We start from the raw sequence: 15,617 nt of genomic DNA on the forward strand, positions 1-15,617 counted from the left end.
ATGAAAGGGTTGACAACTTTGTTTTGGAAGAAAGAAGAGGAAGTGTGGAATGAAGAAGTCAAGTCCAGAAGACAGGCAGGGGTTTATATACCCGTAGAGCCAGTGTCAACTCACGTGCGCAACTCCGCAGCTCCACACCTGGGCAGTCTCGATCGGCGATAGTTGTTCACATGACAAACACACCACTGCGACACTTCAGATGACATGAAGTAGTAAAATGTAGTAATTGATATCTAGCCCATCTCATGAGCCAACACTTCCAAGCAATATAAAACGCCACAGTGAGGCCAGTGTCTTCAAGACACCATCACCATCACCAATGCCATGCTAAGATTTCCATCTAAAATAGATATAAAGAAAAAGACATTACACGAATTGTGAACCCCAGTCTGGCCCAATATGACGAATTGATCATATAGCAAGTTCCTAAAAACCTATCAGGAAGTTCTACTCCCTCTTAAACTGCTGCTGAAACCCGCCCTGCTGCGGCGACCCCGGACTCCTATACGGGTTATTATTCGACGGTGCGCGTTGTGGCGCATTCGCATTGATATCCCATCGCCTCTCGCCCTCGTCCTCTTCTACTTGCGGTGCGCGCGGTCGACTGCGCGAGCGGGGTGGTGGCACCATAGTCTGGTAGGAATACTCCTCTACCTGTCCCGTCGAGATAGAACTAGGCGACCCGGGTGCAGTGCTGCGAGGCATAGATGATGGTGGCAGGGGACCGCCTGGTGGGGGCGCATATGTGCTTTGGCCGCCGGAGGGTACTACGTGGAGTGGGAGAGGTGGAGGCGGGTTCTGGCGTGGTGTATCTACGGAGACGCGCGAGCCGAATGGCGAGAGTGTACTTCCGCCCTTTCGCTTTCCAACGGAACTGGCCTTGCGTAAGAGACCGCGGACTTCATCGAGATCAGGTCTTTGGTCTGTGCTGGGACGGCCAATGGTGCTGGAGTCGTCACCGCGAGCTTCCCAGGTGTCGTCACGGATGGTGTCTAGACCCGGCTTCCTGTTGTTGAGGGCGGTGATTGCGTTGCCTTCTGTCCCGACGCCCAAGTAGTCAGTGCCAGAAGTCCTGCCGGTGTCCTCCTCCTTCGGGTTGAGTGGGTGGAGACGGCTGGCATCGGCGCTGGCCTTGTATTTCTCGTACGCTGCGACAGCCTCGGCGGGTGGGACAGCGACGGACCATGTGGGCTTGTCTTGAGAGCCAAGAGCAGCATCGCCTCCAGCCGGACCGTTGATCGGAACCTTGCGCAAAGCGACGACGAGCGCGCACATGAACTTGGATCGTCGAGAAGCGCGAAGTGACTCGTTGGACCAGTTGCTCTTGTGGCGAATCTCCACACGAAGCTCTAGCTTGTTCATCTCGGCGATGCTGACAACCTCGATGTCGATATCAGAGTGGAACTCGCGGGCGTTAGCCGGATCGCGAACAAAGCTCATCATCTCCATCTTGAGCAGATTGATATCCTCGAATGAGGTGCCGAAGTCGCAGAATACCGAAACTTGTTCTCGCATGGCCTTGCTTCGTGTGATGTTCTCCACCCACAGCGAGTTCAGGACAATGTTGGGTATCTGGACAGTCTTTCCGTTGGTGACGCGCTTGAACACGGTGTAGAGTAGGGCAATGTGTTCTACAGTGAGCTGCTCAGTGGTAATATCGACGCGATCGCCGATATCGTATGGGTGCTTGACAAAGAGGAAGATGCAGGAACCGAGAACTTCTTGAGCTGTTGTCGCGAATACGAAGGACAGCGAAAGTAGGGCGGTTGCGGATGTAGCGAGAGTGGTGCGGAAAGCCGGGGCGAGGAAAGCGACGAAGACGAAGATGCAGACAATGACGGCAATAGTCATAATGAGACCGTCGAGGGCGTTGATAGCTTGGTCGACGTCGTGCATACTGGAATTGATGGACTTGCGCTGTCTGGCGTAATCAGTCACAGTCAAGATCATCTCTTCCAAACTGATGTCGCCGTTTCCGTCGCGGTCGATTGCAGCGAAGCACTCTTCCGCCTCTTCCTGGCGCCCGGGGCCCATGACCTCGACAAGATCCTCCAAGTAGAGCTCGTTCTTGCCTTCGACGACCATAGACATCCAGATACGCCTAGCCAAAGCCTCGGCACTCTTGTTCCTCTCCAAAGCAGTCAAGACGACGGAGTGAGCAGAGTTGGGGTCGAAGACCTTCTTGCCGGTAATCTCAGAAGCGATGGTACCAAAGACGGATGTGATTTTATCACCAATGCGACCAGCATCGCGGCCAACTTCTTGGATGAGACGCATGGGAGTACGACTGCCTGAGCGACCATGCTTAGCTGTGCCCTTGCCCTTGCTGCCAAAACCGAGATCCAAGATTGTGTCCTGGATGATGTAATCTTCCTCCGCGAACTCGTTGCAGTATGCGGGGAACAACGCTCGCGAAGTGTCGTAGAGGATACCGAGGAGGTAGATGTTGCGCTTTGACTCCTTGATCTTGTCGTCAAACTGCTTGCGGTGGTAGCTGATACTGATGAGCTGGATCAAGACGCGTTCGGCGAGGATTATGATGGTGCAGACGAGGAGAGCAAGCAGAACGGACTGCATCGTGCCAATCCATCCTGGGTAATTTTCGCCAGTTCTGCCAGCAACAGGTCGAATGAGCTACACGGAATTAGTGGCCGTTCATTCGAATACGTTGTCTGAACTTACTGCAGGGAATGTAGCCTGATTAACAATCATCCAGAAAACGAAAGACAGAGGCTTCTCGAGAGCCCTCAAGAGCAGCGCATATTTCTTGACACCAGGGCTGACCACACCGATAAGGAACTCAAAGATGTTGGGGAGGAAGTGTGCCACAATCTTCATGACCCAGAAACTAAGCCAGATGATCTCGATCCAGATCCAGAACTTCTTCTGGCCTGTGCCGCCGATTGAACCTGTGATTGTGCCGGTTTGCGAGAGAATGATGGGAATGGCGAGTAGCAGCGCAACAGGCGCGACATAGATCATGTAGCGCGTGACGATGCTCCAGTTCAGGATCTTGGTGTAGATCCTGCCCATGCGATTGAGAGCCGTCTTCTCTTCATGGGGGCGGGGAGGCAATGGCGCTCCTGTCCTGGAGTCCACCGGCGCCAAAGCCACCTTCCTGCGTCCCCTCGAGAACATGTGTGACTTCTCCGACTTCTCATTGCCGGACGTAGGCGACGATTGCGTGGGGGTGTGGCTGACGACAGTCTGGAGGGGGATATCGCCGCGGTTCTCCATGTTTCCGTTGTCGAGAGGCTGGAAACCGTGGTTGGAGAGTCGAAAGGACCTCTGAGAGGAGGCTCGTTTGCTTGTCATGTAAAGGAAATCTAGTAGTTGGTCGTGGGAGCCGATTCGTCACTGCGAACGCGCAGGCGGGGTATTGTGGGTATTGTGAAAGGGAATGCAGATCCCGGAGTGTTTTGCCAAAACGAAGCTGGCGGAAGAGTGTGCGTCGAGCACTTCCTTTTTGAGAGCCGTTTGAACGAGTAGTACGATGGAGACGTGTAACGACAGCGATTGAACGAAGGCCTGCCGTCGGTTCTCTGTGCAAGGTAAGGAAACAAAGAGATAGAGGAACGAGCGAAGAGGCTCTCGGGACACAAGAGCAGAAAAGGCAGGGTGGGAGAGCGAGTGAAGAAAAGTAGCAGTGCAAGGAGTTACTTTGACGAACAACGCCGCGCGCCGGTCCCCAGACCATGCTAGCTGTATGCAGGGAGGGGGTAGCGGGAAAAGCCACATGCCACTGAAACCGCTAGCTACTCGCCACAGCGAATCACCGAGGGGAAATATCGTCACCGCTGGCTGCACATAAAACTGCCTGGCCATGCTCTAATTACCGTCCTTCTGCACACATCGGACAGGCCGTTGAGCAGCGACTTGTGTATCGTCGTTGGTGAGGATGTGGTTTTGGTTGAGCCTCATGCAGCGATGAGCATGATTCACCCGATCGGCCATCCCTGACGTTGATCGGTTCTGGCCATAAGACTGGGTGCAGATGCAGGTACACGCGTATCGATACGCCCCAACAGAGAGAAAAATTGTGTCCAGCTCGTACAATCGCGCTCGCGTTCAGCATGGCCGGCTGTTCATTCGGGACGGCCGTCGAGAGATTCAGCCGATGAAAAAAGCAACTAATCCCTTCGTAGACCGCGGAAACTACGATGGTGATGTCGCATGTGTACCATAGGTCCACAGCTCGCCTATTTCCGAGCATCCTGGTGGAGATACCCCGAATCGAGAAACTGTCCACGTAATCCATTCCCCCCTGTTGAGGCTTGCATCGTGCCTGCCCAGCAATGTTTCAGCCACACGCATCACACATGTCAGGTACATTTGGCCGTTGAATGGCTGCGAACCCTGTGGCGGTGAAATGAGCCTTTCTTTTCAGGAGTCGACGATGATGATGGCATTTGTACCAGCGTGTCTGCTGCGATAGTGACAGCTGTCCGGCAACCGCGAGACGGAATGGGGCTATTCTTAGCTGTTGCGGATCCGAGGCGAAGCTTCTTATGATCAACCACTAGATGTCCCCACAGCCAGGGTCCAAACAGAACCGTCGTCGATGCTAAGATGTTAGGGCTCCAGAGTTTGTGTTTAGACTCACGATCGATACGACGAAGGGGGACCTTCACGATGACGTCGATTTTGCGGGTGCGACATGCACGAGTTTCAGCCATTGATCAACACGGCCATGACGTTGTGCTGATCACCATAACAGCACTGAACACAGCATTGCACAAGCACCCGGATGCTCTTCAAAGATCTCCAAACTATACACGGACCCATTTATGAGTCGCATCAATGATTCAAGTGGTCCCACAACGAGAGTTTATCTAACTATTCCCACATAGTGCAATACCAGCCACAACACAAAACCCCCAATTCCACATCGTCGCACTGACCAGATCATCTATATTCAGCACCCCAACACCCATACTCATCAACGTCTCCCAAATCTCATCCCTTTTCCCGATCGGCCAGCTCGGAGTGCCCCAGTACCGACTCTTCAGTCCCTTCGCACCCGCTGCTTCGATTTGCTGCTTGACTGTTCCAACCTGTTTTGACGACATACTTGCGAACCAGAGCTTGCCTACTGCGTCGCTGAGGGCGGCGGATGCGTAGTAAGAGTTTGTAGTGTTGTATTTCGCATCTGAGACAGAGAGTATCGGGGCGTCGAAGAAGATGTACCTGTTTGTCATGGACTGGATGAGGTCGAAGGGGGCGTTTCCCGTGCCGACGACGGTCAGGGGGCCTGTGTGGAGAGTCAAACCGTCGTAGTATGTTAACCAGTCTTTGGAACGGAGGGGAGCAAGTTGCGAGAGAAGGACTGGCCATGTTGCTGCCGGGTCGGATTTGAAGTCGACGAGTAGGACGGTGGCCGCGCTTGGATCCATGTCGAAGACGCCTGTCTTCTTGTCTAGCTCCGAGGCTGTTGTCGCGTTTCGCTGTTCGAGGATGTTCAGAAGTGGGTCGATGTATAAGCTTTTCAGCGTTCGGTCGCTGGTCGTAGACTCCCAGGAATGACTGACTCGCAGTTCGCCATCCTCTGTCAACCAGATATCTGCTTCGATACTGGTACATCCCGCCGCGAGGGCAGCATAGAGGGGAACAGAGCGCCAGTAATCGTTGTGAGAGTGACAGCTCTTGGGCACGATGTCACGGCTGAAGTCATCTCTCCAGTCGAATTGGAATGCCTTGGCTGCTTGCGGCTCTTGCCAGGTATCGACGATGTGCTGGAGGCCACTGTTCTTGGGGGAAGGAGCGAGCCGCTTTAGCAGTATAGACACGAATGTGATATAAACACTGATGTATGTTAGTCCCACTTCGCGACTGACTGGATCGCCTTACCCTCCAGCAATAGCACCGAAGATGGTCAAGATAACAACAATGATCCCGAACCAAAGAACACAACGTCTTCTCCGTTGCTTTCGGTGGGCTTCGGTTTCACCAGGTCGACGCGATAATAACCCGCACCAGTTCAATCTCTTCCACCAATGCTGCGATGCAGTACGTCGATGTACTTGCCGCTGAAGCTCTAGCTCCTCCAGACTCACGGGACTAGACATTTGACTGACAGCGTCGCTTTCATCATCGCGATACGTTCGTGTAGTAGTATCTCCGCGAGCCATGTCTGTACGGAAAGGCTGTAGTTCTATTGCAGTGTCTGCTGTCGACATAAGATGACTGCGCAATGGTCAGACACAACACGGAAGAAGGAGATACTTGTGAGACCGTATAACCGAGTGGATGTATAGGCTTGGCTTGGGGGTAGCACCCGTGCGATGCGCAAACAAGTACAGTGTAGAGTTGCACCAGCCGAACCAGCGCTAATCAAACAAGGCAAACCACGATAGGGTCTCACCTCATCTGGAAGTCACTGGTTTGGTGATGAGAAGAATTGAGAACCCTGTTTTTCACTCACCTTTGCTGTCAGTCACTCTTTCGCTCCAAGCTCGTTGTCTTACGCTCTGGCATTGCATCTTCACCACGAACATACACTCTTTCATATACACCTCGCCCTTCACTCCGCCCCGACTCAACACCATTCAAATACATCTGCCTGATCGTGAATAGACAAGGAGCCCTCGCACAGCATGACCCTTGCGTCTAAGGCTTTCCGCAAGGCACTTACTTTCGCATCCATCTACTCCACCAAACCACATCATCGCGACCTAGATTAGCACTTCCCTACTGCTGCTTTGGGACAACGGACCGTCAGTTTGGGACCCAGCGCCATCACCATGACTTACGCCCCGTGAGATCATTCGTAAGCCTTCACATCTACACATCTACTCATACGATGAGATACCGCCTTGACGAAGGGCAGGAGGGCTCACGACGCGCGGCACTCTCTATTGCAGACGCATAGGGCTCTCTATTGCAGGTGCCTCGAACTGAGGTCCGATCGGTTACACAACCGCGAATATGCTTCGGCCGGAAGCAGATGCCAGGACTACAATGGGTGAAGGAAGGGACGTAGACTGCGTCGTCGTCGTCGTCATGGCATGAACTCAGGTTCACTCTGCTAGGTATCCTCGGCGATCAAGCGCGCGGATGCGACAAACGCGGATAGTGGAAACATGGTGAAGACTGTGTCATCCATCTAAGCCTCCAGCACGGTTCCTTGCAGAAAGCTTCGCATGTAATACTCGTATCGTTTGCTTGTACTGTAAATAGCTGCCGCGCGCAGCTGTGATGGGATGGGTTGTTTACCGAACTCGGTGCTGGTGTGCAATTCGCTCGAGTGGTTAAATCTTGTTGTTCCTTCAGTATGCCTTGTTAAGACTTGACCTCTTCATCGTCCCTAGATTGTGTGTTACGACGGCTTCGGTTGAACGTTGCCTGGCTGTATCACCTCGCATGCCGATATTGTTGATGGCACGATGGTGATGCAGCTTGGACAGCACTACTTACGCGGCCGGGCAACCACGCCGCCAAGGCAACAACGAAAGTGTTCCAACAGCAATGACGTCCAGAAAAAGAATCGAAAGGCGGGAGAGGCGCAATTGTCCAGGTGCGATGTGCGACTACCCAACGCCCCGTATGATCTTCGCATGTGAAAGTCCGCAAGTTCCGCAAATCAATCCGAGGACCCCAGCAAAGAAAAAAGACACTGCACATACGCGCGCCTACAAAACTCCGCTCCGCCCACAAACCCTCAACACCTACCCACCTACACACCGACCACCAACCCACACCCAACCATCCCTCGCAACCCGGATAAACACCCGCAGCCCGCGCACAACCTTGCGCAAAGGGTCTTAGAGCCCCACGCGTATTGTTGCCAGCGAGGCTGCGGACGGCTCACATGCACCTGTCTGCTCTCAGTCTTAACCCCTTGCAGGCTAGTTTCTGTGGGGTTCTTGCATGTTGACAGGAGGCCCGATGGGAAGGAAGTGAGCTATCTTCAACCGAGCAGATCACGCACGGCAACACACCGACATTCACAGACGATTTTCACGAGACGGTCTCCTGCTGTTGCTGCCATTGACTTGGAAGTTTGGACAGGGAGAGTGGTGGCGTGAACGCGCGACGCGTGACGATGTGGGAAGACGTGATGGACAGACCACTTTTGTCGCTTCTTTCTTCCTCTTTGTTGACATTATCGTCGAGGTCTTTCCACAATTTCATTTTGTCCTAGACTAAGATTGGGGTATCTTAACCTAGTGGGTTTGGCTGTATGCACGCGTATGCCAGCTCACCACACCGACTCTTTTTCACCCGCCGTCAACAGATCAACAATAAACAGCAGGGACCCAGCCTCGTTTATTTTATTTCCCATCGTTCGCTACACTTAAGACAGGCTTCGATATCGCATTTTCACAAAGCGCATACTTGAGTTTATTTCGCGTTTGATACCCTTCATTTTCTTCGCTTTGTTGTTTTGGGGCCAGAAGATTGAGAGCATCCGAGCTTCACGATAATAAACGATCACGAAACGAACGGCCGTCACGGATATACACAACAAAGAAATTGGAAACCCCGCATGCCGCTACTTACACCATCCCGCCACTACGGGAATCACCAACACTCCACTACGACACCTCACAAAACCACAAAACAACCCACACACACAATGGGCAAGGACTCCTCATTCCGCCTCTGCATAGCTTCCCTCCTCATCATCCAAATCGCCTGCTGGGCCCTCACACTGCTCGACCTCTACCACCCTGGCAAGCCCACAGCTATGCTCCGCACTACGATGGACCTGGCCTCGCTTTACTTCACGAGGTTGGGAGGCCAGAGTAGCGCCGCGTTACAACACTTGAGCGTGAGGGACATTACGGCGTTGGTCTACTGAGATGACGGGCATGGAGGGCACACCTCTGCCCATCGCAATATCAACGACGCGAACGATGCCACTTGCGCAAAATTTCTTTCACCAATGATCGGAGAGAGACCAGGGATGTAAGAGGGTGTTCACGACATAACGACTTTCACGACACGAGGATGATACTATGGCATGGCATGATACCAACGGCGTTTATTGGATTATGGGAGTACGGCGCATGGCTTCATCTTCTCCCATTCAACCCGGTTATCGCGCCCTCACGCCACCAACACAACAATACCGCAACACAACCACACAACTAAACACAGCTCTCCCGTCCACAGCTGGCCACACCATCGCCACCCACCCCAGCCCCAGCCTCACAACCACGTATCGCAACGGCACCCATAACTGTTCCAAGGACCCAGCCATTGAAGTGTTGTTACCCTAGTATGTACGAATCCGTCACAGCAAAACGACACGATGTCTGAATTTAACAAATCCACAATTCCTAGGAGCCTTCCAAAGCCCTACAAATTGTGGATTTGTTAAGCTCAGACAACGTTGCCGTTACGTCACGGCTTGCATACTAGGGTAATAACTACTTTAAAGGCTAGGTTTCTCACAGGCCGTTAGTTGGTCAAGGTGTGAAGGAAGCATGACGATGGACAGCAGGAAAGATGTTGTTGACTGGGCTGGAAAGAAAATGAGGGGAAACCGCACGCGCAGGTCGTGGTGCAAGGAGTTAGTTTGAGGTTTGCTTTGCTGTCTTTATATTTGATATGAATACCCCATACCCATCAAACTACATGTTTCACTCCACACAGTACATGCTCAAACATACTCCACTCAAGATGATCATGTGATAAAATGCATTCTCTTTCCACGACATCTAGCTCAACAGACAGGACTTTCACTTGCCCATCTGCATGATCCCCAGCAATTTCATCCCAGAAAAGTAATAAGACCTTCCCACGCGCCCGATGAACCCACGGAACCCGAGATAACCGAAACACAGAATAGACACTAAGATCCTGTAGCGATTGTTCAACTCCCATGTCCCCCGTTTGCGCCGTTTGTTTGATTGATTTGATAAACACCGATTCGAATGCATGTTGATGTGAAGATCGAGACAAATGAAAACTGGTCATGTTGTGATAGAAGGGTTTCACTGCGTGGCTTGGTGGTTCAACTCGTGCATCATGCTTACTTCGCCGAGGTGCTTCTGGTCGAAGTGTGAGGGGGAGTGGTCGTCTGAGACGAGTTGAATGGGCGGCGCGGGGCTGATTTCGTCATCGTCGTTTGAGTGGGTGTCCTGCGTCTTTGGTGTCTCTTCACTCGGCCTGAGCGTCATTGTGCTCTCAGCTAGCGGGTCTGAGGTCTGGCTCTCTGCGGCTGTTGGAGCTTCAGGCGCTTTGCCGTTCGCAGTCGTGGCTTTCTCTTCGGTATGCGTCTCGCCCACGTCTTCGATATATTGAGGCTTGTTCTCATTCTTGTTGTCGTCTTCGGGGGTGATCGCCTTTGTGAGACTTTGGAAGTTGAACATTGGCTCCGTGCTATTCGAATCCTGTGGAGGAGTATCGGTGTCGCCCTGGGCTAAGCTGATGCCTGATGCGTTTGAACTAGGCACGTAAGAAGAGCCAGGTGCGAGGTTTTGGTTCTCTTGCTGTTGTAGTGAGTTTTGGAATGAGTCGGCGAACGACGAGGAGGACGAGGAGGCGTTGGATTTATTGCGCTCGAGATGAGAAGGAGCCGGATTGCTGGTGTCAGATTTCTCCCGCTGAATCTGTGCGCGACTAGCTTCAAGATGTTTCTGCGGGTCGTCCTTGGTAGCCGGCGTGTTCAAAGTTGACGTCGGTTCTGACATGGGATTGAAGCCACCGGCGCCACCAGACCGATCAACTCCCTTTCCTTTCCCAGCCGCCGAAGAGCTGCCCGCTTCCGTTTCGTCGATGCCATCAATCTCGATCGGGTGGAAGCCACTGCCGATATTCCGTTGGGCTTTGGCAACTTTCTTGATCTCCTTGGCCTTCTTCTTACCCTCCTTCTTGGCTTCTTTGGCGGCGTCCTTCTCTTCCCTCTTCTTGCGGTCTTCTTCGGCTGCCAGGCTCAGGCGTATTGCTTCCATCATCATAAGCTCCTCGAGGTCATCAATCCTGTTCCCTCTCCTAGAACTTATTCGGCTGGGGTACAGGTCGCCCGAAGTTCCTGGCTGACCGGACGAGCTTTCACCTTCACGCCTGGGTGTTCCGTGTCCACTGCTACCAGCGCTGTCGGTAGTGAAAATTCGCCTTCGTCTTCCAAGGCCGAACCGGCTCTCGCCCTGTGGAAGGTTCCCCATCATGTATGCAGCATTGTGTAGCGCAGTGGCCGCGGCAGCCCTTCGCAAAGCGTGTGATTTCGCGTCTGCCAGTTTCTTGGCCCAATCGGGTCGCACCATGTCGGTTGTTATCACAGTCTTGTCCGTGACTGCCAGTGACGTCGCCCTTCTTCTACCAGGGCCGGCCGCAGTAGGCGAATTCAAGGACGAGGTGGATGACATTGCCGACGTCGCGCTACCCATGCCGTTATGACCCTGCCCATTGTAGACGAGCCCTCTCCTAAAAGGCGGCGGCTCGTAGGTCACTCCAAACTCGGTTTGTGTGCAGTACGGGCAAGCAGCTGCTTCCGAGACCAGCTGAACCTCTTCCTCCGGCTCAGCAGATTGCGCACCCTCAGCGCCTGGTTCTCCGTGGTGCTCTGGTGGATGCGGATCGGGTCTCTTGATCTGAACGAAGCACTCTGAGCAGATGGGCTGATCGCAGCAACGCGTCTTGTTCAAATGTGGCGGGTAGTACATGAAGCAGATGGGGCACTCGGAGGCATTCTTGTAGAGAAAAGCCTCGACCCGTTGGCCATTAACGTACGGGTCTTTTGGGAGGTGTAGTTCTTGCGGGGCCATGTCAGACTGCGAAGCATTGCGGGAACCGGTCGCGAGAGAGGCAAGTGTTTTGGCGCGGCCACGGAAGAATGGCGAGGACGAGGAGTTGTTCGCGATCGGAGAGCCAGGCGAGGGGAGGGAGAAGGTGGGATTCGACGGGGAGAGGCCACCTCCGCGCTCAGGCTCTTGAGACATGGAGCGAGCGCCCATGGGCACCGTGAGCTTGTTGAGACTGGGCTCCGAGCTGCGCGGATTCCATGCCGTGCTGAGGTGGTTGTTCGTGGTGACTCGGGGCGGCTCTTCGGGAGGGATGTCATCTGCGGCGGGCAGCGGGCGGCCGTTGACGACTTCGACGAGCTGGTGCTCAGTCCAAGTATCTTCGTGGTCATCGAGACCGCGCCAGAAGGGAGCGAGTCGTCGCTCAATCTATCACGTGTGAGTTCAGTTCTCGTATCGTTCCTCGTATCACGGATAGAGGCATACCTGTAGCTGCCGCACCGTGGGCTTGCTAAAGTCCTCTGGTCCCGTGTACACCCCGAGCGTGACCAGGTATCCTCCGTCGACGCCTTCCTCCTTCAAACTCCTCTCGCGCTCCTGGGCCCTCAGGATACGGTCCTTCTCCAGCTTGCGGGCCTCGCGCTCCGCCTTTGTCTCCCGGCGCGGTTCGAGGGCGGGGTCGCGTTCGGCATTGTCGCCGGTGCGTATGCCGAGGAAAGACAGGTCCGGTCGGCTGCCTCTGTCTCTCCGCGAGTTGCCATAGGGACTGTTCCCCGGCCTGTCGTGTGTGGATGCGGCGGGCCCGGCAGTCGAGGGCGAGGTGGGCTGGTGGGCGCTGGAGCGGCGGGCGTGGCCTCGCCGCTCCGGCGTGGCCTCTTTGCCCTGCGAGTTGCCCATGGTGCGGGTGGAAGGATGGATGGAGGAATTGGATTATCGATGGTGAAAGCGGATCGCGCCGGGCTCGCAGCAGGGCGGGCCGTGGATGCCCAAGTGCCAGTGACGCAGTCTGTGCGGGCAGGGATCAGGTCGTTATCGCGACGGCTAGCGAGGGAGAGGTGGTGGGCGTGTCCGGTGCAAGATAGCCGGTGTCACAAGGACATCGATGCTGGGGACTGGCCGTGGGTGGCCCTTTCCGACGCGCCTCACGAGATGCGATTAGATAGACAGAGTAGTCGCGATCGACAAAAGGGGCACATGGGCGAGGCAGGCAAGGCAAGTGCAGTGGGGAGTGGGCTTCGACGAGCAACCCGGAGTGATGGCGCCCTGGAGTCGACGATTCCTGGATGATGTCGTTGCTTGGCAGCTACGCAGCGGACTGTCGATCGCAAATGAATGTTGCGTATGTAGGAAGCTTAGGGCCGAATGGGCGGGGCGATGGAAAAGGCAATCAGGCGTCAGGAGCTGCCGTCGATCATGTCAGCTCAGCATGCCTTCACCATCATTCACAGAGTCGAGTAGTGACGAGGGCGCACGATGGAGGAGCAAACAGGCTGCGTGCTGGCGACATCTGGGCCTATATGCAGCCATGGCATGCAGCAGCTAGGTCCTGGAGCTTGTGCCGCTTAGCCCGCGCCGCCACGATACCAATACCAGGAACCAACCTTGGGCCTTGCCGCAGTCTGCTATTTCCGCCCGCAGTCGGCGACCACCAACATCACCACTTCGTTGTCAACGAACACTCGAATTTCGCCCTCAAACACTGTGCTGTTCGCTACCAAGCAGACGTTGGGCGACACGCGAGCACTGCACCCCGCCCAAATGCGGGGCTCCAGACATTGACACTTGGTCAATGGGGTTGCATAACATGTTGCTTACTACCTCCCGTCCTACGCCGTGTCCACTGCTAGCCTCACCACCCTCGCGCCCCTTCAAAGGCCGCTGCCGCCTCATGTCAGATCGTTCCAAATTCCCACGACGACTCCCAGTGGTATTTGTCTCCAGGGCCCGAGATCTGCTTGTCCAGCCGACCCCACTCCGGACTGTTCAACAATATTAGCTTGTGCCTGAAACGACGTCATCATCGACTTACTGGTTGATGCCATCAACGTAGTCTTGGGCCTCAATAGCGATGCACCCGTCGCGCGGGATGAATTTATCTTGGCCAACAACACCCTGCGTGCTCTTGAACTCGCTCTTCCCGTCGTTCCAGTTGCACGTGTAGAGAACCACGGCATCTTGGTTCGTCGTCAACTTGGCCTCGATGCCACTGTATGCGCTCGATAGCGTGAGCACAGCTGCGCTCTTGTTCCTGGCCTCGTTGAACGCCCAGGCGCCGTTGTAGCCGTGACATCCGTTTCCGCAGTGGTTCTCGAATTCCTCGTTGCCTGATGCAAACCCAAGTTCATGCGGTGCGGACCAGACTAATCAAATCAATATCAACTCATATTAGGTTCACAGAGAGATTACTCACAATCATCAATGGCCCCGGCGGGGATTTGCGCAATCTCGCCGGTGGGAAGAGCGTTGGCATCGGCGACGAGCGCACGCTTGGCCTCTGGCATGTACACAGTGTGGTTCCAGACCGTGCGGTTGTCAGGGCGTTTGAAGGCATCGAGCTGGAAGTAAGTATGCTGCGTCAGCATGAGAGGCGTCCTGGCCTCGGGGGATGTGGCATCCATGGAGATGTGCCACTTGTTCTTCGAGACCGAGTACGTGACGCTCGCATCCACACGGCCAATCATACCCAGCGAAGAGTTGGAAGCATCGCTGATGGAGAAGGTGATGGACGAGTTTGTCACGGCGCTGACGTTCCACATCCTGAAGGACCAATTGTTTGTACCGCTGTGGAGGGTGTTTGGGCCATCGTTCTTCTCAGTGTGGTACGTGACGTTGTCAATGGAGTATTCGCCGTTGCCAATGCGGTTGACATATCGGCCTGGGATGGCATTGTAGACGGGATGTCCCGGGTCGACGGCTGGAGATTGTTAGGTTGTATTGCGATGCATGCGCGACAGCAGCTTACGGTAGTAAGACGTGTTGTCGTAACCTAGGACGATGTCTAGCTCCTGGCCTGCGGGGTCTATATTCTATTAGTAGACGCCATGTAGCACTCTAGGTTTATTCTACCTTTGACAAAAAGGTTGGTGAGAGTAGCAGCATAGGGAATGAATTGCGCCCTGATTCCCTCGGCCTCAATCGTGTACCTTCCTTGCGCGTCTGGATGTGGGGAACCTGGGTGTGCAAGCACACTTCGTGCTGCTGCAGCGGCAAGAGCGACTGGGAGATACCTCATGGTAAAGTAGGCTAAGAAGTACTGTAGTAGGAAAGAGCAACCGCGCCAGCAACTGTCCAACCTACAGCACCCACATCTTTATACATTGCAATTCAAAAGCGCCCCTCCAAACCGCATGCACCTTCATTTCTAGAAGTTCGCCCTGATATTAATCATCACTGGCGTCATGGGTGTATCCGGGGTTAAACGGGGGCTTGGCCATATAAAGCAATCTGTCTGAAGTATTACTCCGGCACCTCCTGCAGGTACTAGGTGCCTTAGCCGGGCGTCTCTATGCTCTAAGTAGACACTTGAGTGCATTGTGTCTCGTTTACTAAATCAAATCTGGGGTTGGTCTTTGATGGGGTGTGGAGGGCAAGACGCGCAGGCGGTTCTGCGGCACGTTACTTGCCATGTGGGGCGACGAGCCGGATGTGATGAGGCTTGCTCCGGGGTTGCCCTTCTTCCTGCTGCAGCGAGCCTTCGACGTCACCAGATTCCATCGCAGCTGAATCTCTGACATCTGTGGAATATACTCGCATCGCTCTTCGATATTCTTTTCCCTGGAGAATAGGTGTTGTCGCCTCCTCTTTCCGCATAACAAAGCTCCTGTTCTGTCCCTGAGCGATTGGATTCCTCACTTACTTTCATCAACAATCAAAAGATTATAGGCTATGTCTCAACATGTTACACCAAATAGCGGCACCTCTGGTGGGCAC

The 15,617-nt window shown here is 54.2% G+C and overlaps 4 protein-coding genes across 4 annotated transcripts; all 4 read right to left on the reverse strand.

The window, feature by feature from the left end:
* Positions 1 to 447: 447 nt before the first annotated feature.
* On the reverse strand, positions 448 to 3,237 carry J4E87_004746 (uncharacterized protein; the record flags this gene model as incomplete). The annotated part of the gene is made up of 2 exons (XM_049376364.1): positions 448 to 2,634; positions 2,683 to 3,237. 2 exons carry the CDS (start codon positions 3,235 to 3,237, stop codon positions 448 to 450), a joined length of 2,742 nt encoding a protein of 913 aa, XP_049233875.1.
* A 1,595-nt stretch (positions 3,238 to 4,832) lies between these two features.
* Positions 4,833 to 6,366, reverse strand: J4E87_004747 (uncharacterized protein; the record flags this gene model as incomplete). Its single annotated transcript, XM_049376365.1, has 2 exons — positions 4,833 to 5,802; positions 6,362 to 6,366. 2 exons carry the CDS (start codon positions 6,364 to 6,366, stop codon positions 4,833 to 4,835), a joined length of 975 nt encoding a protein of 324 aa, XP_049233876.1.
* Positions 6,367 to 9,938: 3,572 nt separating this feature from the next.
* SIP5 (SNF1-interacting protein) lies at positions 9,939 to 12,584 on the reverse strand (the record flags this gene model as incomplete). Its single annotated transcript, XM_049376366.1, has 2 exons — positions 9,939 to 12,116; positions 12,174 to 12,584. The coding sequence occupies 2 exons, from the start codon at positions 12,582 to 12,584 to the stop codon at positions 9,939 to 9,941; spliced, it is 2,589 nt and encodes an 862-aa protein (XP_049233877.1).
* A 994-nt stretch (positions 12,585 to 13,578) lies between these two features.
* J4E87_004749 (uncharacterized protein) lies at positions 13,579 to 14,919 on the reverse strand (the record flags this gene model as incomplete). Its single annotated transcript, XM_049376367.1, has 5 exons — positions 13,579 to 13,666; positions 13,717 to 14,047; positions 14,098 to 14,601; positions 14,650 to 14,706; positions 14,754 to 14,919. The coding sequence occupies 5 exons, from the start codon at positions 14,917 to 14,919 to the stop codon at positions 13,579 to 13,581; spliced, it is 1,146 nt and encodes a 381-aa protein (XP_049233878.1).
* Between the last annotated feature and the right edge of the window lie 698 nt (positions 14,920 to 15,617).

The sequence above is a fragment of the Alternaria ethzedia genome (assembly GCF_023757985.1).
Source record: "Alternaria ethzedia strain BMP 0044 chromosome Unknown scaffold_9, whole genome shotgun sequence".
Lineage (NCBI taxonomy): Eukaryota > Fungi > Ascomycota > Dothideomycetes > Pleosporales > Pleosporaceae > Alternaria > Alternaria ethzedia.